The 23,055-nt window shown below is 41.2% G+C and overlaps 1 protein-coding gene and 2 long non-coding RNA genes across 7 annotated transcripts in view; 2 read left to right on the top strand and 1 right to left on the bottom strand.

Moving 5' to 3' along the window:
* The window catches only part of UACA (uveal autoantigen with coiled-coil domains and ankyrin repeats), a 95,622-nt gene extending 84,736 nt beyond the window's left edge, over nt 1–10,886 (bottom strand). The window contains exon 1 of the mRNA XM_045449241.1: nt 10,598–10,886. Within this exon, the coding sequence (XP_045305197.1) occupies nt 10,598–10,681 (84 nt within the window). The 5' untranslated portion in view covers nt 10,682–10,886. The remainder of the gene's footprint in view (nt 1–10,597) is intronic.
* Nucleotides 10,887–10,912: 26 nt separating this feature from the next.
* LOC123582780 overlaps nt 10,913–23,055 on the top strand; it is a 31,994-nt gene continuing 19,851 nt past the window's right edge. For 2 of the 5 annotated variants that reach the window (XR_006704543.1, XR_006704546.1), the window contains exons 1-3: nt 10,913–11,022; nt 11,226–11,348; nt 20,488–20,571. This is a non-coding gene — a long non-coding RNA (uncharacterized LOC123582780). The remainder of the gene's footprint in view (nt 11,023–11,225; nt 11,349–20,487; nt 20,572–23,055) is intronic. The other 3 variants (XR_006704544.1, XR_006704548.1, XR_006704547.1) reach the window with 2 other exon arrangements.
* On the top strand, nt 11,355–11,932 carry LOC123582782. The gene is made up of 2 exons (XR_006704550.1): nt 11,355–11,566; nt 11,636–11,932. It is a non-coding gene; the product is annotated as an uncharacterized LOC123582782 (long non-coding RNA).

Below are 23,055 nucleotides of genomic sequence, written 5' to 3'. Positions count from 1 at the left end.
GTTGATCGTGTGATTCCCAAATTCTGAATACACAGGACAAAGTCCAACACTCTTAAAATATGGCGTATTTTAAGCCATTCCAAGATTTAGTCCCAACTTCCCCTCCTGCCTATCTCCTACTCAATCCCCCCACCTATTACTCATTCTAGGAGCCACCAAAGCTAAACTGACAAACCAACTGCCCTCTTCCCCCACTCTTGACACTTTTCTGCCCCGTGCCTTTGCTCTCTTGCTGTTGCCTCGGAGAGCAGTTTCTTCCTTTCCTGGATCACATAAGCAACTGCTTAATGGGTACAGGGTTTCCTTCTGGGGTGACGAAAACGTTCTGGAACTAGACAGAGATGGCAGTTACACAACACTGGGAACACCCTATATGACACCGAGTTGCTCACTTTGTGACTGATTAACTTTGTGTTGTGTGACTCTCACCTCCAAGTTTCAAAAAGTAGCAGCAGCAGGCTCATCCTGCAGGAAAACACCTGCACCGACTCCTCAGCCCCAGACGGGATCCGCACGGAGACCGCAGAGACCCATTCCCCTGTCACAGCAGTTAGTACTTTGTAGCATGTGTTTAAAGAATTCCCCACCCGACTTCCAGCCTCCTATCTTCCTCATCTTCTCATCCCTCAGAAACATTGTTTGTTTGGTTTTTTAATAAGTAAAACATAGAGACACCACTTATATCCTTAGGGGCAAGAGACTGGAGCAGATGGTCCTTTGAAGATCCAGATCTAAAAGTCCACAAGGGCATGTATTAATTGGAAAGGAAAAGATCAGGAAAGACTGCCGTTCAGCTGGTTATAAGGATAAAAATGGAAAGACCTTTGGTGAGATTTTTCAGTTCGTAATAATAAGAACTAACATTTATTGAGTTCTTAACTTTAATTAATAGTCCCACTTTCCAAATGAGGAAACAAATATATTTAAGTAACTTGTCCAAGGTCACAAAGGGGCAGCAAGATTCAAACCCAAGTGGGCGGACACACTGCCCTGCCTCCATACTGCCTCAGACAAGGTTTCAAGAGGTATGTATGAGTGGACATTCTTTGGCCCACAATTTGGCTTTTCTGAAGCTAAGAAAACACTCCCTTTTCCACATTTATCTACTTAGCCATTGCCATGAATGTCGATATTTCATAAAGTGCTTTTTTAAATATAAAATGTTAATTTGTCAAACCTTGACAACATAGCAATAAGGTCAGTATTAAAAACGTATCATCCTCCCCCGCCAAGAAAGTATATACCCTATGGTACACACTTGTGTGCACACACCTTCAGCTAGTAAGCCCACAATTTTTAGTTCTACTGGATTCTCAGATCTTGCTTCACCAATTTGTCCTCCAAAATATTTAAAACCAAGAATGATAGGATAATATGTTGGGCAAAGACACACACACACACACACACACACACACACACACACACACACGCAAAAGCAAAAAAGGGATAATATCACAAAATATGACAAAGTAGAATTCAAGACAAAAGTTGAATAGGACAAATTAAAGACTTTTATACCACTAGTTACACTCCACAGTGAATGTAAAAAATCCAAGATTCTTAATGTATCAATTATCACAAAATTAAGTACAAAAACTAAAAGCGGCAATAAGCCTAGAAATATGTTCACACTCCCTAGCAATCAAAAACACAGATTAAAGCTGTAATTTTTTTCCGATCAGGTCGACAAATGGGTTTAAATGACAGTGCCCATTTTGGAAGGGTGTAGTGAATGCAACAATTTCTACACTGCTGGAAGGAACACAAATTGGCTTTGAGACTTAGCATAAAAGGCCTTCCTTCCCTCTAAACCTTCCTCTCTCTCATTTTCTTCGGTACATACATGGTTTAAGATTCAAATGCCATCTCTTGGAAATCCTATCAGTTCACATGGTTAAAAACATGAGTTCCAGAGTCAGGCTACCTGATGTCCACTTACTAGCTATGACACCTTAGGCACGCAAATTACTCAGTTTTGTCTGTAAAATGACAGCAATAGTACCCACTCCTTAGGGTTGCTGTCAGGATTAAGTAAGCTAATGCAAAACACTTTAAACAATGCCGGGACATACACGCTCAGTACATATTGCCTATTGGCACTTGGATTTCTTATCAATAATTTCTTTTTACGTAATTGACTAGTATTTGCTAAGTATTCCTGGTGGGACATTTGTATCTGCTCAAATCATTTCAAATTACTTATAATTTTAAGTACAAAGCTTATCAGAATCAAAGATGATCCAAAAAATGATACATGTATCATCACTGTTATCAAGATAATTAAATTCTGATTGAATAATAAAGAGGCAATATGCAATCTTTAAAAAGAGCATGACCAGTGGCTTATGGCATAGTAAAAAGCATTGCGGGTGACTTCTTTTATTCTTTATCTTCAACTGTATTTTGTTTTCTATACTGAACATGTATGACTCTTAGGGCACGGGGAGGGGAAGGTTTTTAAAACAATAGGCAGTCACTTATCTTGACTGCTTCAGTCATACACTTATTCTCCTCCAGGGCACTTGCCAGGTCTGATTCGATTATACAGTTCGTCCCATCTCATCCTTCACCACAGCGTTAGTAACTATCATGGCTCATCTTTTGCACATCACTTTGGAGACTATACCATTCTGAAATAAATTCATCAATGTTCGTAATAGTCAAGACTTCCGAGGCTAACAAAAATCCAACAGACAAAACCGTTTTTGTGACTACAAAAGGGTAATTCTTTTCTTGTCTTTTTGTGTTATATATTTAAGCCTAGAAGAGAAAAGCTATATAAAGCTTTTAATTATTTTACGATTCAGAATAAGGAGGCATCAAGTGTATATTATCCTGCCATTCTGTTTATAATTTCAGGAAGTGCATTTCAACCATCATTTTTTGGCAAATTAAATTTCTTACAGAAATCAATTTGATCGCTCTTATATAACTAAGCTCAAGCAGGTGGAAATGTTCGACAATACGTGTCAAGGCAAATGTTTGCATGATTGCTAACAGGACACTTAAGTCTTCTAATATGATAGAGATGAAATGCAGGAGTTGTAATGTTTAAGTTTAATATTCTTAGATGTAGATTTCTTTACCAAGTATGTTGCTGGCTATTAGCTAATTCTAAGCAGGAAAGAAAAGAAGGATAAACTTCTTAACTCCTACCCATACAATAATTTCTTCACATGAAATTTTACCAATTGAGAAATCTGTCTGAACAAGGACTTAAACTTGTCAAGGAACTCAAATTCTTTATTCTTGACAGAGAGAGAGAGAAAGAGAGAGAGAGAGACAGACAGCATGAGCAGGGGAGGAGCAGAGCAAGAGAGGGACACAGAATCCTAAGCAAGCTCCAGGCTCTGAGCCGTCAACACAGAGCCCGACGTGGGGCTCGAACTCACAAGCTGTGAGACCAAGGCCCGAGCCGAAGTCAGACTCTCAACGGATTGAGCCACCCAGGCGCCCAGGAATTCAAATTCTTAATTCAAGTTAACAAAAAAGAAAAGCTTTCCTTTATTCCGCTCTAGCTGCCACCCTCCAGCTCCTCACTCTGAAATTTTCATCCGTACCTCATCTGCGCCACCCTCTATGGTAACACCAAGGTTCCTTTCCACATCTGAGGCTCCCTCAATGCACTATGGAATTTCACAGCTCTACACCACTGCGTTTGCTGTTCTTTGGCCTGGACAACCCTTCAAACTGTCTATCTGGCCCAGGCTCAAGCTTCACCTTTTCACCTCCTCCTCCTCCACCCTACACATCTGTGCACCCACAGCAATTTATATACACCTCTATCACTCCCTGGCTTTTAACATACTGTATTATATGTCTGGCTCTTAAAACTTTTGAAGGCTGTGACTAGATCTTTCTCATCACGGGATTTTTAGGACATACACAAAATACAATAGTATCACAAAAGTAAATACAACAGTATCATGAACCAGCCAACTACAACAATGAATTCATGACCAACCCTGTTTCAACTCTATCCCCTACTACTCACTTCTCCCACCCGCCCACTCACAGATTATTTGGAAACAAATCCCAGACTTCACATCGTTTCATCTGTAAACAATATACTTCTAAATGTTTCTCTGAAAGATAAAAACTCTTTACAAACATAACCACATCGCTACCATTATCACATTTAAATCTTTTTAGGTAATGGTTCCACAATGCCATCACTTATCCCGGTGGTGTTTACGTTGCCTCATTTTATTTTTATGATTAATCAGGGTCCAAATGAAGTCTATCATTGCAATTGGTTAATATGTCTCCTAAATCTCTTTTAATCTCCAGATTTCTCCATTTTTTTTCTTATTATAATTTACTTTTGAAGAAACTAAGCCATTTGTTCTAAGAGTTTCCCATGATCACAATTACATTCACTGCATCCCCATGTTGCTCTATACCTGTATTTTCTGTTAAATGGAGGCTCTTTGGGCAAGACTATTCATAGGTAGTAATGAATATTTCTATCAGGAGAAATAGACAACAACCCATCTGGTTGTCTTTCCCTTTGAGACCTTAGTAGCCACTGATAATCACTGTCTGTGCTCTAGATCCATCAATTCAATAGGAGCTGGGAAACTGTGACATATACCAATTCCATCATCCCAACTTCATCTATTAGCCGGGATGAAAACACCTTGTATAAAAAAGAAACCTCCCGGGGCGCCTGGGTGGCGCAGTCGGTTGAGCGTCCGACTTCAGCCAGGTCACGATCTCGCGGTCCGGGAGTTCGAGCCCCGCGTCGGGCTCTGGGCTGACCGCTCAGAGCCTGGAGCCTGTTTCCGATTCTGTGTCTCCCTCTCTCTCTGCCCCTCCCCGGTTCATGCTCTGTCTCTCTCTGTCCCAAAAATAAATAAACGTTGAAAAAAAAAAAAAAAAGAAACCTCCCTCATCAAATACTTGGTTGGCTTAAGGAAAAGTATCATACTTCATTCTTTGTCTTTATTTTCTGGTTCTTAAAAGAACACATGGGCTCCCTAACATCCTCCAAAAGTGACAAGTTTCTCTTTGTTTTGTAATCATTATTATGAATGCACAGATTTAAAGACTAGTACACTGCCACATTATCCTTATTGATGATGGAACTGTCCCAGCACTGGCCACATGGGAACCTCTTCAAGTTGGCTCCTGAGTCCGAACCTTTGATAGCCTCCTTGCTTTCTAGTGTGACAGAGGATTCCAGGCTCCACTTACGCATTTTCTGCTTCCAACTTGGAATTACCTATTTCTTCACAGAGGACTTAATTATAATTCACTCTTGAGCCTGACTTATATGTTCCATCAACGTTTTCCAAACTAAATAGGATCCAATTCCTGAACTAATAATTTTAAATTTGAAAAATGTGTATCGTGCACAATAAACAAAGATTTACAATCATTATTTCACTCTTATTAATAAGCAATTAAGGGGCGCCTGGGTGGCTCAGTTAAGCGCCTCTTAGTTTCTGCTCAGGTCATGATCTCACAGTTCATGGGATCAACCCCTGCCCCCCCGACCCCCACCCCATCAGGCTCTGTGCTGACAGTGCAGAGCCTACTTGGGATTCTCTCTCTCTCCCTTGCTGTCTGCCCCTCCCCACCCTCTCGCAAAACAAATAAATAAACTTTTAAAAAAAGAAGTAATTAAAATCCTTAACTACTCAGGTCCCTGAGTGGCTCAATCAGTTAGGCATCTGACTCTTGATTCTGGCTCAGGTCATGAGCTCACAGTTTGTGAGTTCGAGCCCCACATTGGGCTCAGCAAGGACAGTGCAGAGCCTGCTTGGGATTCTCTCTCTCCCTCTCTTATCCTCCCCCACTTGTCCTCTCTCTGTCTCAAAATAAATAAACTTAAAAAAGAAATCCTTAACTACTCATCATTTAAGTTCTTGAATTCCCTGTGTACCAACTCAACTGTCTACTTTAGTATTATAATAAAATTCAGCAATTCAAATAAGCATGATCACCTGCAGTTAAAATCAAAAATATAAAAACAGGGTTTCTTTATTGTGATCTTCCTTCAAGAACCACAAGAAATGCAATGCAGGGATAACTCTAGGAAATTGTCTGAACAAAACTTTAATTAAGTTAAGCGTTTTTAATTAAAGGTTGGCATCCTGGGGGCGCCTGACTGGCTCAGTCATGAAGCATGCAACTCTTGATCTCAGGGTCGGGAGTTTGATCTCCAGTTGGGTGTGGAGATTACTTTAAAAAATAAAATAAAATCTTTAAAAGAAAACAACAAAAATAAAGGTTGGTATCCTAAATGAAACTGAGTAAACAATGCTCAATCAAGTACCATAAGTTTAAATGTAACAATTTGTGATCTTAATTCTTACTATTCACATTACCCAAAAATCATTGTTATAATAATAATGTTAACATCTTTTCAAATGTACTCCAAAACAGAAAACGCTTCTCAAAATCATAACTGAGACAAAATTTAATCTTTTATACTTTCTAAACATCTCAAAAATTGTGTTCTTAGTGGGAAACAAAGGAATTTTTTGAAGATATTTTTCAGTTGCTGTATCTGTAACTCTAAATGTGTTTAGAAATACCAATATTTTTTCAGGTTACTGAGATATTAACAAGATGCTTTAGAATGTATTTGGTTGCTCATTCATAAAATTCATTGCCCCCAAATCAGAGTAGCCTAGAGAAACAGCAGAAAACTAACTGCAGAACCTCCCATCTCAGAGATAACTAACAATGAGCATTTACTCCACTACAAATGATAAGCATAAGTACAGTTTAGGTGGAACCCCCTTCCAAAATGTCTGTTAACAGTATTTGTTACTGTGACTGTTCTGGAAATACAGTCCCTTAATTTTAATTACTCAATTTTCCTAGTCTGAACTAGGTGAAAACGGAATAGTCTATTCTCACTGTACACATAATTGTATACATAATTGTACATATAATTGCATATGTAATTGACTAGATTTGAAATAGCATTTACAGTCATTCAATTATCCCTTTCAGAAATCTGAAGCTCCAATTTAGTGATTAAGATAAATGTCAACAACAAAAATAGTTTTATTTTATGATTAAAAGATGCAGCTATCTCCAGATTTATCTAGTATAGGACAAACTCTCAAATGTATTTTACCCACAATTTATAATTATGAACTACATTTATATATATATATATAAACATAACCACTGTTGAGTGAACTCTAAACTCATTGGCATATTTATAACCATGGTACTATTCAAAATATTTTAAATGACTTTTTCTACATATAACTTAGCATGTTAAGCTAATAATCTGTATTTCACATACTATAAAATATTTACATACCTCAGTCTATTGCTAATGCATCTCTTTCAAATAAATAACCTTAAATAAATACAAGAAGAAAAAGATTTATGAAATACACATGTTAAGATTTTTCTTCCTCATATCAAAGTTGTGCAGAGAACATTATGATGATTACCATGATAATTAAATGACTGCTTTAAGATTCAAATTAGGTAATCATGGGGGTAAAAGGGAGGGGGGGAAGCAAGATATATATATATATATATATATATATATATATATATATATATGCCTTACACCAGATTATTCTATATGGATCAAACACTTATAACACTTATAAAACATGGAGCAAATTAAAAAACTAAAAGAAATTAGGTAGATTTTTTTTTTGATTAATATTACAGAGTAAAAAGATGAAAATATAATGTAAACCTAAAAGTCACAAAAGGTTGATAAACTGAATTGCATAAAAATAACCACTTTCTGTATAGCAAAAGCCACCATAAACAAAGTCCTAAGATGAATAACCAACTAAGAAAAAATATTACTCCTACTAAAATGGCTAATTTCCATGACATAAAGTATGTACAAATGAATTTAAAAAATCAACAACCCAATAGAAAAATGCAAAGGATAAACTGTTCATGAAAAAGAGAAAAGATCTATTGGGAGTTGGATTGGAATAGCATTGAATGTATGGGCCAATTGAAAGTTGATGTTCTTAAGATAATGAGTGTTCCAATCCAAAACATGGTTATTTATCTCCTTATTTAGGTCTTTAGTGATTTTCAATAAAATTTTGTGAAGAAAGAAAGAAAGAAAGAAAGAAAGAAAGAAAGAAAGAAAGAAAGAAAGAAAGAAACATGCAGCAGGCTCTTAAAAGCATGGAAAAAATAATTTCTCACACATTGGGTACATGATGTATGGAAGGAAATTTAACATTCTTCACTATTACAAATGCGCGTATCCTTTAACCCAGCAATTCTTTTAGAAACTGATCCTACAAGTGTACACGCACACACACACGCACATACACACACAAACTTGAAATACACACAGGTTTATTCATCATTGCATATTACAGCAAGGATCTGAATGGAGAAGCTCTGATTGGGCCTAATAATTTACAATTAAAAAAATGATATAGAATAGTACAGTATGCTATCATTCCCATAAAGGGTGAATATTTATATTCATATCTGTATGTGCTACACTCTGAAGGAATATGCAATTAACTGGTAACACCAACAATATATACACGTGTGACCAAATCTGACTGACATTTGGGATTATGGTATAGATTGAAAGCAAAAGGAATCTATTTCTCCTGTACATTCATTTCATTCTATCTTGGTTTGGTGTTATTCATCATCACACTCATTTATTTTCATTTAAATATTTTACAAAATTTATTCTAATGTCTAACTTAAACAGAAATGCTCACTTTTTCTTTTTTATTATTTATTTATTTTGAGAGAGAGTGAGAGAGAGAGAGAGAGAGCGCGCGCATAAGCAGGGAAGGGGCAAAGAAAGGAAGAGAATCCCAAGCTGGCTCTGCGCTGTCAGCATGGAGCATGAAGCGGGGCTCAAACTCACGAACCATGATATCGGGACCTAAGTTGAAACCAAGAGCTGCATGCTTAACCGACTGAGCCACCTAGGCGCCCCAAAATGTTCACGTTTTCTAAGCAGGCAGATTCTGTCTTTTTTATACTATGTATTTCTCTTTATTTTTATGCTATTTTAAGAAAAAGAATGCTCAGTTTAATACTAAAGATTTAAGGTTGGAGAGATGCACTTCATGTTCCAAATGTATAAAATGCAAACTGGCAGGCTAACAGCAATAACAATTAAATACTCTGCATTTCTAGAGGAGAAAACAGGATAAAATTAAGGTATAGAAACCTCCCAGTGGGATGTGGATCTGTAGCCAAACAAAATGGGAAAATATAGCAAATAAATATAGAAAAGCTTATCTTTTACAAAGCTGAAAGGCAACCTGCACTACAAAAAAGTTTAATCTTTAACTACGGTGACCTCTGATATCACTAAATATTTGTCAATTATTATTTTAAAAAACAACGTGAAGCAAAGAAATCTCTTATGTGCTTATAAAACAAGTCCATGCTTTATTAAACTTCAAATCATCAAGTATCGTGCCATCTATAACTTTCCTTTTTTTTTTTTAAACTGGAAATTAAAGAGCCTAGTTTTGCCACAATGTCCTGTTAAGACCGAGTAAAATCATCGCAGAAGTAGGCGAAGAGAAAGCCACAATTCTGAATTAACTCCTAAACAGAAGCAGATTAAATAGTATTCTCATAAAAAGCACATAGAATCATTTAGTACAATTTGTGCCACATTATAAAGGCCCTTTTTAGTAACTCCAACTGGGCAAACTGGGCAGTTTGGGCATCCCATCTCGTGTACGTTTCTGACTCTTCGCGACTTTTTAAAGCAACCTTTCATTTAATAACGCAGAATTCTGATGACACTGCCATTCTTCTGACTTGCCAAATTATCCAAATCCCAACATCTGCAGTCAGGCTGTTTCTCAAGATTTCTGATCTGCTGCCAACTAGAGAGAGGCCCTGAGTACTCGTGAGCGTGCACGCTGAGGCCGGGCTGCCGAGCGCCGCCCGCCTGTCCCCACGCACGTCTGTCCCACAGGTGAAGCTCGGCCCCGCAGGACCACCACCTTCCCAGCGTCACCACCACTTCCAGGACCGCTCCCTACGATGCTTTGTCTGCATCTGCGCCCTAGTCCGTCCGCCTCACTCAGAAATCCAGCTTCCCCAGTGATACAGCGACGGCGGCCAGCACCCGACGTCCCCTGGGCCTCGGAGTCTCGGACCCGAGGAGGGTGCGGAGTGCGACGGGCCGGCACCCGGGCCGCTGCCCTGCCCACCCGGATCGTGGGGCGCTAGTCCCCCCCGTCCCGGCCCCCCGCGGGCCCGGCCCGACAGGACGCGCGTGGGGAACCGGGCCAGCCCCGGGAGAGGGGAGGGGCCGGGGTCGCCGGGGAAGAGGGGAGCCAGAAACCCGGGATGGAGGGAGGAGTGGGGCCAATTGAATCCCGGAGCGCCGGGGTTTCATCCAGGAGTTTCGGGGACCTGGAGGTGAGCGGCGGGGGCTGTGCCGTGGCGGCGACGGGGAGGGTCTCCAGGGTCTCCGCGCCGACGCCGAGCCCCGGCCCAAGGGAGGAGGAGTCCCCGGGACGACGGAGAGGGACGAGCTGAGAGGAGGCTGAGCAGGGCGGCGCGCGCTTCCGAGCAAAGGATCCCGCGGCTCGCGGGAGGGCAGCGCCAGCAGCCCTGGCAGCCCAGGACACGCACGGGCCATGGGACTCACCGCGCTGGCGGTGGCGACGGCGGCGCCGGACGACGCGGGTCCGGACGCCTCCTGCCTCCTCAGGCGGGACTTGAGACTCTTCATGGCCAAGTCTTCGCAGTCCGGCTCCTGGCGGCGCGGCGCGCCCGAGCCGCGCGCGAACCTTCAAGAGTGCGGGCTGCAAGCGCGCGGCGAGGCGACCGAGGCGGCGCCGGCGGTCCCGGCCCCACCTGCAACCTGGGGGGCCCCCCGGCTGCCCCCGGCTCCCGGCCTGCGGTGGGGCTCCCCTTCCGCAGCCAATCCTCCCGCGGCCCTGGCGGGGGTGGGGCCGGCTCCGGCCAATCGGAATCCGGGAAGGGGGCGGGACTTCCCTTTCAAACTTCTTAACACCCTTCCTCTCCCTGCTGGAAGAAAAGTTTAGAACTTCAGCCGCGGGACTGGCGGAGGTGAGCGGTGGCTACTTAGAAGGACGTGGGAACCAGTCTCCAGGCCACCGGTGCCTGCCTACTTTAGTGGTCTCAGGTCTAAAGAGAGCAGAGGGTCCAACCTAAGCCAGCTCGCGTATTGGCCGGATCCCCCCCCCCCCGCCCCATCTCCTACCCATGTGCTTTTTCCCAAGTTAAGTTCCCTTTCTTTCGTCTGGTCCCAGGAAGAACACACCGCTTTCAACTTCCCTGCCGTCGGCCGGTGTTTTACTACACAAATCCCAGTGCCTGGAAACAACCACACGCATCTAAGCTCCGGAAACATACCACAGCCTCTAAGGAATAAGGTGCGGACGCTACAGAAAAACATACAGTTAAGAACAGACTTTGAAAGACGTTACAGTAAATGTTAGATGGTCAGTGATTATTTGTTGGGGAAGAACCTGCTGCTTTAGAGAGAAAGATGGAATGGCAGGGGAGAGAGAGTGGGAGAGCATCAATAAAATATAGTGGTAAAGACAGTGGTGAAAAAAGGAGAGACGAAATTTTTGAGAAAAAGAAATAAGTATACCTCTAACCCTTTGTGTTGTGCCAAGGAAAAAAGAGGAAACAAGGTCTAGTGCTATCCATATAGTCACATTTTGCTACACTTTTTGCTTTCTCACTTCATCTTCCCTCTCTGCTCTAGTATTCCCTACTTAGCCTACTGAATTAGTTTGTACTCCTCCAAAAAAGAAAACGAAAAAAGCTTGGATCTTCCAATGAGAATCCAGGCTTTCAGTAATACTATTTCAGGTAAAAACTTATAAATTAATATGGATAGTAATATATTTCTTGGTTCTCAGCTGTAATTGTCCTCCTTCCTCCTCCCCCCCCCGCAACAAAAAGTATTTCACTAATATCTATTAGATCAGTCTGCACAGATTTTGTTAAGACATCACAATTCTCTGAATCCAATCCATTCATTTATTCATTCAACCCACACGTATGTTTAAGGAGTACTATACACAGCTAGTTACCAGAGGGAAAATAATAAACATGATATGTTGCTTTGCATCCAGGAAGTTTACAATCTAGTGAGTAAGACAATAAAACAGGTAATCTCACTAAAGTATGTAGAGTTTGCCTCAGCTGCTAGGAGACAACATAGATAGCCCAGTTCTACAGTCTAAGTTCAAGGAAGATCTGATGGAAGAAGCAAAGCCTGATTTGATACTTTAACTTATTTAAAAAAAAAAAAAAAAATGACCCACATAGCCAAAGTGATACAAGAAGTTGCCAAAGGAAAACATATCATGGCCTTTTCTTCAAAATATTTTTCATTTTCTGCAAAAATACACTAAAGCTAATGAATTAATTCATCCTGTCCAGAAATTTGGATTAATGAGAATCATTTAAAGGAAGGATGAAGAGGGGCGCCCGGGTGGCTCAGTCGGTTAAGCATCTGACTTAGGCTCAGGTCATGATCTCAGGGTTCATGAGTTGAAGCCCCCCATATGAGACTCTGTGCTGACCACTCAAAGCCTGGAGCCTGCTTTGGGTTCTGTGTCTCCCTGTCTTCTTTGCCCCTCTCCCCTGCTCGCTTGCTCTCTCTCTCTCTCTCTCAAATAAACATTTTTTTAAAGGAAAAAAAATTTTTAAAGGAAAGATGAAGAAACAGGCAGGTGAGCAACACCCAGTAATTTGCTTTTAATATGACATCTTCAATCATCATTAGGGTCCATTTTTCCCAGCAAAATATTTATTCTAGCAGGCACCCATTTGAAAAGACAAACAGTCCATGTTTCTGACTAACAATGGATTCTTTTTGTCTGAAAGGTCAGTGGCTTCCTTTAGAATTTCCTTAGAAGTAACTCAAGGTTTTATTTAAATACTGTTAAAAAAATTTCTTTTTAGAGCTCTCTTGGAGAGGCAGCATTCAAAGATTGCGTTAGCCCTTAACAAAAAAGTAATTAACAGTGAATTTTGTCTTGATTAGTTCTATGAAAGGAAATTTCTTTGACTCTTCCTCTTTCCTCAGATCCACAACCATTCAATTTTTGGTGGCTCTTAATAGTGCCTGTGGACAGTTGTGTCTCTGTCTTTTCTGGATTCTTCCTCTTTCCTCAGATTCACAACCATTCAATTTTTGGTGGCTCTTAATAAGGGTGCCTGTGGACAGTTGTGTCTCTGTCTTCACCTGCCACTACAAAGCCAAAATTATCCCATATCGGGATATTATAGAAGCTTCCCAACCAGTCATCCAACCTCCAGTCTCACTTTTCCCATCACTAGTAAATTACCAGCCATCCTCAAAAGTCTTAACAAAATATTCCTCCCTTGCTCAAAAACCTTCAGCAGCTAATGAATGAAATCTAACTCCTTTACTTGGCATTTAAAGCTCTACAACATGAGCTCAACCCTGTTCTCCATCTGAGCTCTACAACATGAGCTCAACCCTGTTCTCCATCTGAGCTCTACAACATGAGCTCAACCCTGTTCTCCATCTGTTGCTCCAAGCAAATTACTCTTCAGTTCATTCCTCAAACATGGGTCATGCCTTTCCATTTCCACGTCTTTATGAGGCTATTCCCTCCTCCAGTCATTTGCTATCTACATTCAGCTAACAAAATCCTACTCCCTCCAGGAATGATTGGAAAAAGGCACAAGGTGGCTTCTGGAGTACTGTACTATTCCATCTGGTTACCTAACCAGAGCGCTGGTTATGTAACTAGTGTGTTCCATTTGTGAAAATTCAGTTAGCCTGTAGTCTTTACGAGATGTACGCTTTTAAGTGTGTGTGCTATACTTTAATAAAAAGGTTTTTTAAATTATATATCTGTTCTAAGTGCCCTCCTCTATCATAGAGCCTTCTCTGATCACTCCACTGAAAGTGATCTCTCCATCCTCCAACGGGTTAAATTGGGTCTCCTATGATACTAACAGATATGTTCTGAACAAGCATTTCGCTACTAGACTCCAAATTCCTTAAAACTAGGGGATAACTGATATATGTTTGAATCCCTTTTGATACTTAGCACGTAGTGGTAAGTGCTCAATAAATATCTCTGAATGGATTGATGCATTCTTTTAGAGTGCATAACGGTTGTTTGTTCCAAGTATTCATGGACAGGATTGGCAACCCCCTGTTTATGAGCAGGAGTAGTGGCTATCTCCTGTAGCATCCAAGTTCTCATAGCCCTGGTAACTGGCTTCTTCTCTGTTGTTACTGGATAAAGCAAAGGAAACAGACAGAGCCACAAGCCCAGCCTGCATCAGTTTCCAAAAATGTTGGGCAAGTTATTTTTATGAACTGTCTGTATGATGTCCCCACGGTGTCTGTGTCCAGTGGCCTTTATGGATTTTTCCAGGCTAGAAACTTGATAGCTGATGTCTGCTTATTCCCATTTGAGAACAGCTAAGTAAATAGCAGTGGCTTGAATATGGAGTGAGGCTTTTTATATTGATCTGGAAGGCCCCCTACATGAAGTAAAGTCACTATTATTAGCACTCGGCCAGACAGGTTTGGTTTTGTTCACTATCGTCACTATGGTTTATTTTTATCTTCCCTTCAGAGCAAAAGGCACTTGTCAAACGTGGATGGATTTTTATTTGTTACCATACCGAATCTGTATGAAAGCTTTTGTTTTGCTCATGTGTTACAATTTATGAAGCCAGGAAGGGAAATGATGTTTAGAAAAGCATTTTAATGTAAAGGCTCTCAAATAATACCAACGGGCAAAGTTAGTCTCCTTACCACCTCTATCGCTTGACCCCTGTTGTCAAGGAGCTTGTGTTCTAGACCGGGGAACAAAGCTAACATGTATAGCTCAACTGGCAAATGACTACTCACTGAACTGCAGAGTAGGATCGTGGATGTGGGTGGTATTCAGGGAAGGCAAAGAGCAGGAGATAAGTGTGGATGAAGGGATGGTATCCAAGAGTGGACGGAGCTTCAGTGAGTGCCCACAGGTGACAAGGAGCCCCAGGGAGGAAGAGGACGCCGAGGGGACCAGCCAGAGCAGGTACAGAGAGCACAGTTGGGAGATGCCTACTGATAACAATCTGATGACAGTGGCAACAAGCCGACGAAGACCATTCCTTAGGAACATAAAGAACTGACACACAAAATCAAGTGTACACATAAAAAGATCCCTTTTGAAACAGGAAAATCTTCCAGACAAACTCCGGTTATGAACTTCGTGTCCAATGACTTCCCTCCTCACTTTTAGAGCTTCCTGCCACTCCGGGTAGCCCAGGGAACCCAGCCAACAAAGCCCCGTCAAAATTCCTTGGAGGGAACCATGGTCTCCCGGCTCAGATGCCAGGGCATAGCTGCCAGAGCCACGTGTGGCCACGGGGTCATGAAGAAGGGCACCCCCAGCCACGACTCCTACAGCCAGCCCCAGGAATGTGAGACCTGAGGCAGTTCTCACACCCTCTTCTCTTGCCACATTCAAAATTAAAACACGTTGCATGAGAGAGCTTTTAAAAAATAAATAATAGGTCATCTTTGGCACTAATTTAAAAACCATCTGCATCTCTAGTAAGCTCTCCGATGACCCCATTCTGGAAAATCTAGAGTAAGAAGAAGAAAAGTGGGAAGAAAGGGTGGCTTCTGCTCCCTAGAACCATAGGCACTTGTGTGAGTTTTCTTAGTTACTCAGCTCAAAAACTTGTAGGGATGTCAGTTCCCTCTTACAGAACCTTCTCTAATTTCTCCCATGGAGAAATTATCACTCTGCTATAGCGATCGTTAAGTCTGCTAGCTATCTCCCAAAGAGGCCTGCTTTCCGTCTATCTCTCTGTCCTCCGTGGCATTTACAGACTGCCTTTCACCTACAACACACCAAATGTGCCATGGGTTTCAATATTGAAAAAGGGAGCAAAAGAGCAGGGAGGGGCATGGTCAGCAACTTCCTTGGCATAATTGAGCTTACACCTAAAAAAAGCAGTTGAGATACTCAGTTATTTCTTTGAATCCAGGTTTAATGTAGAAAGAAAGAAAGAAAGAAAGAAAGAAAGAAAGAAAGAAAGAACAACACGTTTCATTTGGTGAAAAATAACTTCTGTTATCAAGTCTTGATTATACAAAGCTCTAGAAATACCAATGGCTTCGCTTTAATGAGATCAATGGCCCTAGGTACACATGGTTCAAAGGCAGAAGCTCTTGATTGCCTCTTTTAAAAACAGTCTTCCTTGTCCTGGAGCCCAGATAAACATAAAGCATTTGGTTCAGGGATCAGTAACTGTCTGACTCCACAGTAAACTTTCCTGGACCTTGGGGTTTTCTTATCTTGGCTAGGATACCAGGATATGCACAAACAGTGAGCCAAAGACTCCCAAGATTCCAGCACTCCTGAATAAGTAGATAAAGAAAGCTTCTTGCTTTTGAGTTGAAAATATGGCCGATAAAGACTATCTCCATAGAATTTAAATGAAATTTTTACTTTTTCTCCTTATAATTTTTGCCTTCCAGATCTTCAGGGGAATTTTTAAATTCTGGCAAGGTATCAGTAAATACTCTGGATTGAATAACTAAATTACTGATAAATTATGTGACTGGTACACTCCATGCCAATCTTTGCTAATGAAAAACATTGCAGATAAAATAACTCAAGGTAAATCTCATATTCAAATGCACTTGGTAAGTGGCCCAAGCTTTATGATGCACGTTTAACAATGATCTTACAATTACTTAAATTAAAATTACTATTGACCTGAGGCACCTGGGTGGTTAGTTGGTTGAGCATTGAACCCTTGATTTCGGCTTAGGTCATGATCCCAGGGTTGTGGGGAGCCTGCTGAAGAGTCTATCTCTCCCTCTGCCCCTCCCCCACTTGTGTCCTATGTGCCCTCCTGCTCTCTCTCTCTCAAAAAAAAAAAAAAAGGACTATAGTGATTTAAATTATCCCAAAAGAAAGGCTATAGGCACCATACTGGATAGGTAGATGTTCTAACAAAGTTGTATGTAAAAACAGCTTATTACATATATTTCATATTACATATGATTGCGTATTATTTTATATACATATTTTTTTTTAGTTTTTTTTTTACGTTTATTTATTTTTGAGAAACAGAGTGAGACAAAGCCTGAGCGGGGGAGGGGCAGAGAGAGGAGACACAGAATCCGAAGCAGGCTCCAGGCTCTGAGCAAGCGGTCAGCACAGAGCCCGATGTGGGGCTCGAACCCACAAACCGTGAGATCATGACCTGAGCTGAAGTCGGAGGCTTAACCGACTGAGCCACCCAGGTGCCCCTATTTTATATATTTTTAATGTACTATTTGGAATTTTCATAAAATATCTTTACAATTTCATATATCTTTATGTAAGTCCTGATTTTTATATAAAAATTATATCGATATAAGTGTAGATAAAACATGTATTTTTAAAAATTTAATCTTAAAAATGAGTTCCTAGGGCACCTGGGTGGCCCAGGCAGTTTAGCATCTGACTCTTGGTTTAGGCTGAGGTCATGATCTCACAGTTGCCGAGATTGAGCCCCTAGTCAGGCTCTGGGCTGACAGCAAAGAGCCTGCTTGGGATTCTCTCTCTCCCTCTCTTTCTGCCCCTCCCCTGTTCCTGCTGGCTCTCTCTCTCTCTCTTAAATAAATAAATAGAACTTTTAAAAATGAGTTCCTTGCACAATATTATACAGGATTTGTAGATGGATGGATGGATGGATGGATGGATGGATGGATGGATGGATGAATTTGGTTACCAAAAGTCTCAGACTTCTGCTTTTTGGAAAAGAATAGTTGATTAAAAATTTTTCCTGCATGCCCCTTCTTCAAAACGACTTGCATCAATGTTTAAATTAGCATAAAAATTAAAATATAATTTATACCAAATTGGTGATATTTAATTACAATGCTGATTTGAGAGAAATGTTTTAATTAAAATATGATTCTTAAATACTGCAACTTTATTCCACTTTGCATATAAGCCATTAGGGCTGTTTTAAAAGCATACATTATTCAGAGACATTAGTCCACTATTCCACCCTCATAGATAAGCCACATATATATTCTTTATATCATCTGTATCAGTTTAGTACAAGCATCAAGAGATATTCAATAATAATTGATCAGTGTATGCTTTTCCTACGGCTATTTTATGAATGCTGTTGCCACAAGCAAATATTCAAAATAACTAATAAATTAAAATACCAATACATCCTGGACTTCAAAAGAGTTACGTTTTAATTTTGCCATGCTAAGTAGAAGCATGTATGTATTATGCTCTGTAAACTTCAAAACTGTCCCTAACCCAAACAACAATTAAGAACAGTTCCTTTGAACCTTCGAGGGGTGTGGTCCGTGAATCTCCCGAAGATCAAGGCACAGCATTTTAAAGCTAAGCTAAAAGGCATGTTTCTTCCACTACTGAGACGCAGAGCTCTGAAAGAATAATAAACTCTCACGATCCAACGTCTTAGCTCATAACTCTGAAGTGACACTCATCAAGTCAACAAATGCCAATAAGCCTGAAAACCTTACCACCCAGAGGGTTGGGCTCCCACGAAGCAAGTAAACCCTAACTGAGTAACCTTGGGGAATTCCCAAATATGAATCACAGCAAATCACCCAACAACGATAAAGGTTGCTCCCACTCCAACATGAACACATATAGCCAGAAAGCCCCCGTTCACGAGCACACTATCCAAGACAACACTATCCAGCTTATGGCAGAATGTCAACACGTCTGCATGCTTTTGTCTAAGCGACACTTCTCTCCAGAAAGGAGTTGAAGTGCCTTACAACAAATGTCATTGCCATGCTTCCCATAACAAAAGTAGGAAATGAGCCTGAGGAAGGGAGAATTTGTGTTCGCTGTTGGAACAAAGATTACTGCTGTCCTTGAGTCTGAAATGTGGTTTTCAGCTTCCTAAGAGCCAGGGCAAAACAAAACTGGGAACAATCAGTGACAGCTTTAACAGTGGAAAAGGAAAAGGTGAAGCAAGTTCTCAATGGAGGTAAAGTTTTCCTGATGCTGCCTTCCAAAAGAAATTTCTCGTGTGGGTGTGGCTTTCTATGTGGGGCAGGGAACAGTATAGCAGCCGGTCTCCCGTCTCCTCAACGATACTAACTATTGTATTTAGAAATACCTTTGTTGGGCGTCCAGAACGTTCATTCATTCACACAGCAGTTGTTGGTTAGTCACAGGTGATGTGTGAGGCAACGCTAGGGAAACAGCAGGGGCCAAAATAGTCAAAGGATCCACTGGTTCTCATGAGCTGGATTCTAGCAAGGCTGGTGGGAAGGAGACAAAACAGATGAGTGGACAAGATAAATGCAGACGGTAGATATGAGGAAAATACAAAAAGTAACATTCTGGAGAATAAGCTCCCGTAGATTGGGTGCTCAGGGAAGTGCTTTGGGGAGAAGTGACTGAACTAAGGTCTGAATGACAGAAAGGAGGCTGCCACGTTTAGATGTGAAAGTAGAACACTCCAGGCAGAGGAAAGAGCAAATGCCAAAGTACAAAGGGGCGGTCCAGCTTGGCAATGTTGCAGGAGCATATGGAAGGCCAGTGTGGCTGAAGCATAATGGGAGAAAAATATGAGCCAGATGAGTTTGGAGAGGCAGCCTGGGGCCAACACAAGTAGGGGTTGTAGGCCAAAGTGAGGATTTGGGATGGTTTTCTAATGGAAAGCTAATGAAGATTTCCTGATAGGAAGCTAATTAAGCAGGGGATGATGGGGTCTTATTTATATCCTGAAAAAAATCTTCCTGCTTGTAGGGAAAGAATTGATCATAAGTGACTACGAGGGAAAGCAGGAGGGCATGAACAGGATTGGGATAGTCTAGAAATAGAAGTGACTTCCTAGTAGACTGGATCTGGAGAGGGAAACCTGAGGCAACGAGGTGGATGGAGATACCACTTACTGAGTGGGGATGACATTGGGAACTATGTTTTGAAGGGAAAGCCAGGGGTTCTATTTTGGTCATGCTGGTCGGAGCTGCCCACTGGGGAGCCAAGGGAGGAGATATTAAGTAGGCAGCTTAAATAGCTAGAGTGAAACTCCTTGGGGAGGGGGCTAGAGACACAGCCTTGGGAATCCTGGGCAAATGCATAGAGCTTAAGGCCATGGGACCAGATGAGATCTATCATGGGAGAAAAAGGCCAAGGGCCAAGAGGAGAAGGTCCCGCATAGAAGACAGACAGTGATGGCTAGAGGGCAGGCAAAAAACCAGAGTGTGGTGCTCCACAATCAAGGGAGGGTGGTTTTTCAAAGGCAGAATACTGCAGAGAGATGGACGAGCATGAAGACAGTTGAGTGACCATTGGGTTTGGCATTATGGATGCCGCTAATGACAAAACAGCTCCCGGTGGGAAAGAGAAGCCTGAGTAAACTGGGTTCAAGAGAGAATGGAAGGTAATGAGGTAGAGGCTATGACCAGTGCGGTTTGAAGGAGAGCAGAGAAGGGGATAGTAGCTGGAAAGTGGCAAGGGAACCACAGAAGGCTTTGTTTTTTTAAGAACTACTAAAACTTTTTTGTAGGCTGGGAGAATGAACCAGTCAAGGAGAAAGACTGAAGAAGGACTGAAGAAGGGGGACACAGATGGGAGTTAAGCTCTAGAGAAGGTAAAAAAAAAAAAGAGGGGGGTGATCCTTTAGATAGGAGCTTGGACATGCCATCTGCAATAACACGAGTAAAGACAAAAAATACAGGTATAGACGCACAAAGGTCACTATATTTGTGGAAGGAAAAGAAGAAGGTCTTTACTGTTGTCATTGCTTCTGTTTTCCTGCGAATCATGACCATCAGTTAAAAGGAAGATGGGCAATGAGGACACAGGGCGTTTGGATGTTTCAGGAGAACAAGAAGGTACGAGTGGCCAACATTTCTCAGTCTTACAACTCTGAAATATCAACCTGACCTGACTGATCTACGAAATCCGCCTTGTTATTCTGAGTGTATGAAGATAATTTCTCCACTGATCTCTTTCTACCTGCAAAGCAATCCGCTTAGATAGGGACACCCAATATCTCAACTACCAGGCGGCAAACATTGGTTTATTCGTGTTCCTAAGCTATAAAGGGATGGGTCAAAGTATTTGTTCACCAAAGCATTCCATCTCACCCTTTTGTGTGTGCGCTTCTTACAGCTCAATACCTGCCACTATTACTACACAATAAGTAAAAGTTTGTGAGATATTGCCATGTGCCCAGCACCGTGCCAAGTCCTTTACATGTTATTTTTTTAATACTCCCCGCAAGTAAATGAGCAGTATGTACCATTATTCCAGTTTTAAGAATGATGATGCAGAAGCTGACATAGGCTAAATTACATCAATATTAGAGAAGGGGCGGGACAGAGAGTCAGCAATTATTAATCATGCAGTGTAGTTATAAATGGAGTTGTGTAAACAAACGTAAAACCGAAGCCTAATCAGGGATTCCCACTTGTAAAGAATTTGCTCATAGAGAAAAAACAAAAACAACAAGACAAAAAACACACAACAAACGATAAAGTCAAAACTTAAATAAAATGACCTGTAAGTGATTTGCTATAGAAAATTAAAATACTTCAGAGAAAAAGACCAAAACTGGAAAATGGGAATTTAGAAACCCCTGTTGACAAAATTAGGTCTGTTGAAAAAGAAATTCAACCCCTGCTATACTGGTAAAATGTCTGATAGCTGACTTTTTTGGTGGTGGTCAGCTGGTGGGGGTGGGGGGCGGTTTGTAGTAACTGTCAACTTCCAACTCTCACCATGGAGAGACAGCAATGTGACATCAACCGGCTCAAAAAAAAAAATCCTTTGAAATTTACCATTCGGCTCTTGTGAGGTCACCCCAGCACACCACGGGAGGCAGTTAGAATGAATCCTTCTGGAACCACCAGAACTCATGTTCCCTCAGGCAGGTCTAGCAAGATCTCAGACTGTCAGCTGTCCGAGATTATAGCCCCCCCACCCCAGGAGCCAAGTCAATGAAATAAAAAGAGAACTCCAGCCCCGAATTATGCTGAGTCTAATGTATTTTTGATACTAGGGTTAGGAAAAGTATAACAGACCAGCTTGCTTTAGTCTTTGCATTTTGCTGGTACTTCCTCTTTTTTCCAAAATCTGGAAAAGATGAAGCGAAGAAGATGTAATCACATCTAGAGATTCAGAGTAGTCATTTCCTGGGTAACTCCGGGTCTATGTCCTCAAGCAGGAGTCATGGCTTCTTCCAGCAAGTGCCCAGGAAGTCAGTGTTGATTTATTGGATAATGTAAGTGACTGAGTTTTCTGAATGAAAACAATTCAGACACAGATTTAGCTTAATGCCATTTTAAACAAAGGATTCGTTGACCTTCTGGTTTCAGGTTTAAGAATATGAATACTCATGGGGCACCTGGGTGGCTCAATCGGTTGAGCTTCAGACTTCTGCTCAGGTCACGATCTCACAGTTCATGGGCTCACGCCCCGCATCGGGCTCTGTGCTGACAGCTCAGAGCCTGCTTCAGATTCTGTGTCTCCCTCTCTCTCTGCCCCTTCCCCATTCATGCTGTCTCTCTCTGTCTCTCAAAAATGAATAAACGTTAAAAAAATTTTTTTTAAAGAATATGAATACTCACAAAATCGGTGCATTTATAAAGTCATGGGTGATTGTCGTGTGAACTTTCAGAATTACGTATTTGTAGTTTCATCTCTGAGTCAAGTCGGAACAAGTTTGGTGGAGAGTGCCAGGTTGAAAAACCACTCTGAGGTAGACTCAAGCTTTCAGACATGTTCCCTAAGGGTTGTTTTTTCAATTGTTTGCTCTTTGTTTTTAATATTAATGCTCCTGACATCATAAAAGCACTGCATTCTAAATAAAAAATCAAAACATTCAAGAGCCCAGTCAATGCTGTCCAAAACTGAGATTCTAGATAAATATCTCAAGCAACTAGTGGTGTAAACAGCATCATTAAAAACAAGGAGAATCAAGCAACAGGAGAGCTAGTGATTAAGAACATTCATTTGTTCACTCATTGAATATTTACTGGATGCTTCGTAAGTGCCAGGCATAGTTCAGACTCCCTGAGACTGATCGTTCTTCCTAAAGAACAAAGATCCAGATGTGAAAAGCACTAGGGTG

Source organism: Leopardus geoffroyi, chromosome B3 (genome assembly GCF_018350155.1).
Source record: "Leopardus geoffroyi isolate Oge1 chromosome B3, O.geoffroyi_Oge1_pat1.0, whole genome shotgun sequence".
Lineage (NCBI taxonomy): Eukaryota > Metazoa > Chordata > Mammalia > Carnivora > Felidae > Leopardus > Leopardus geoffroyi.
The sequence above is the reverse complement of the archived record's forward strand: the minus strand, read 5'-3'. Positions and strand labels throughout refer to the sequence as shown.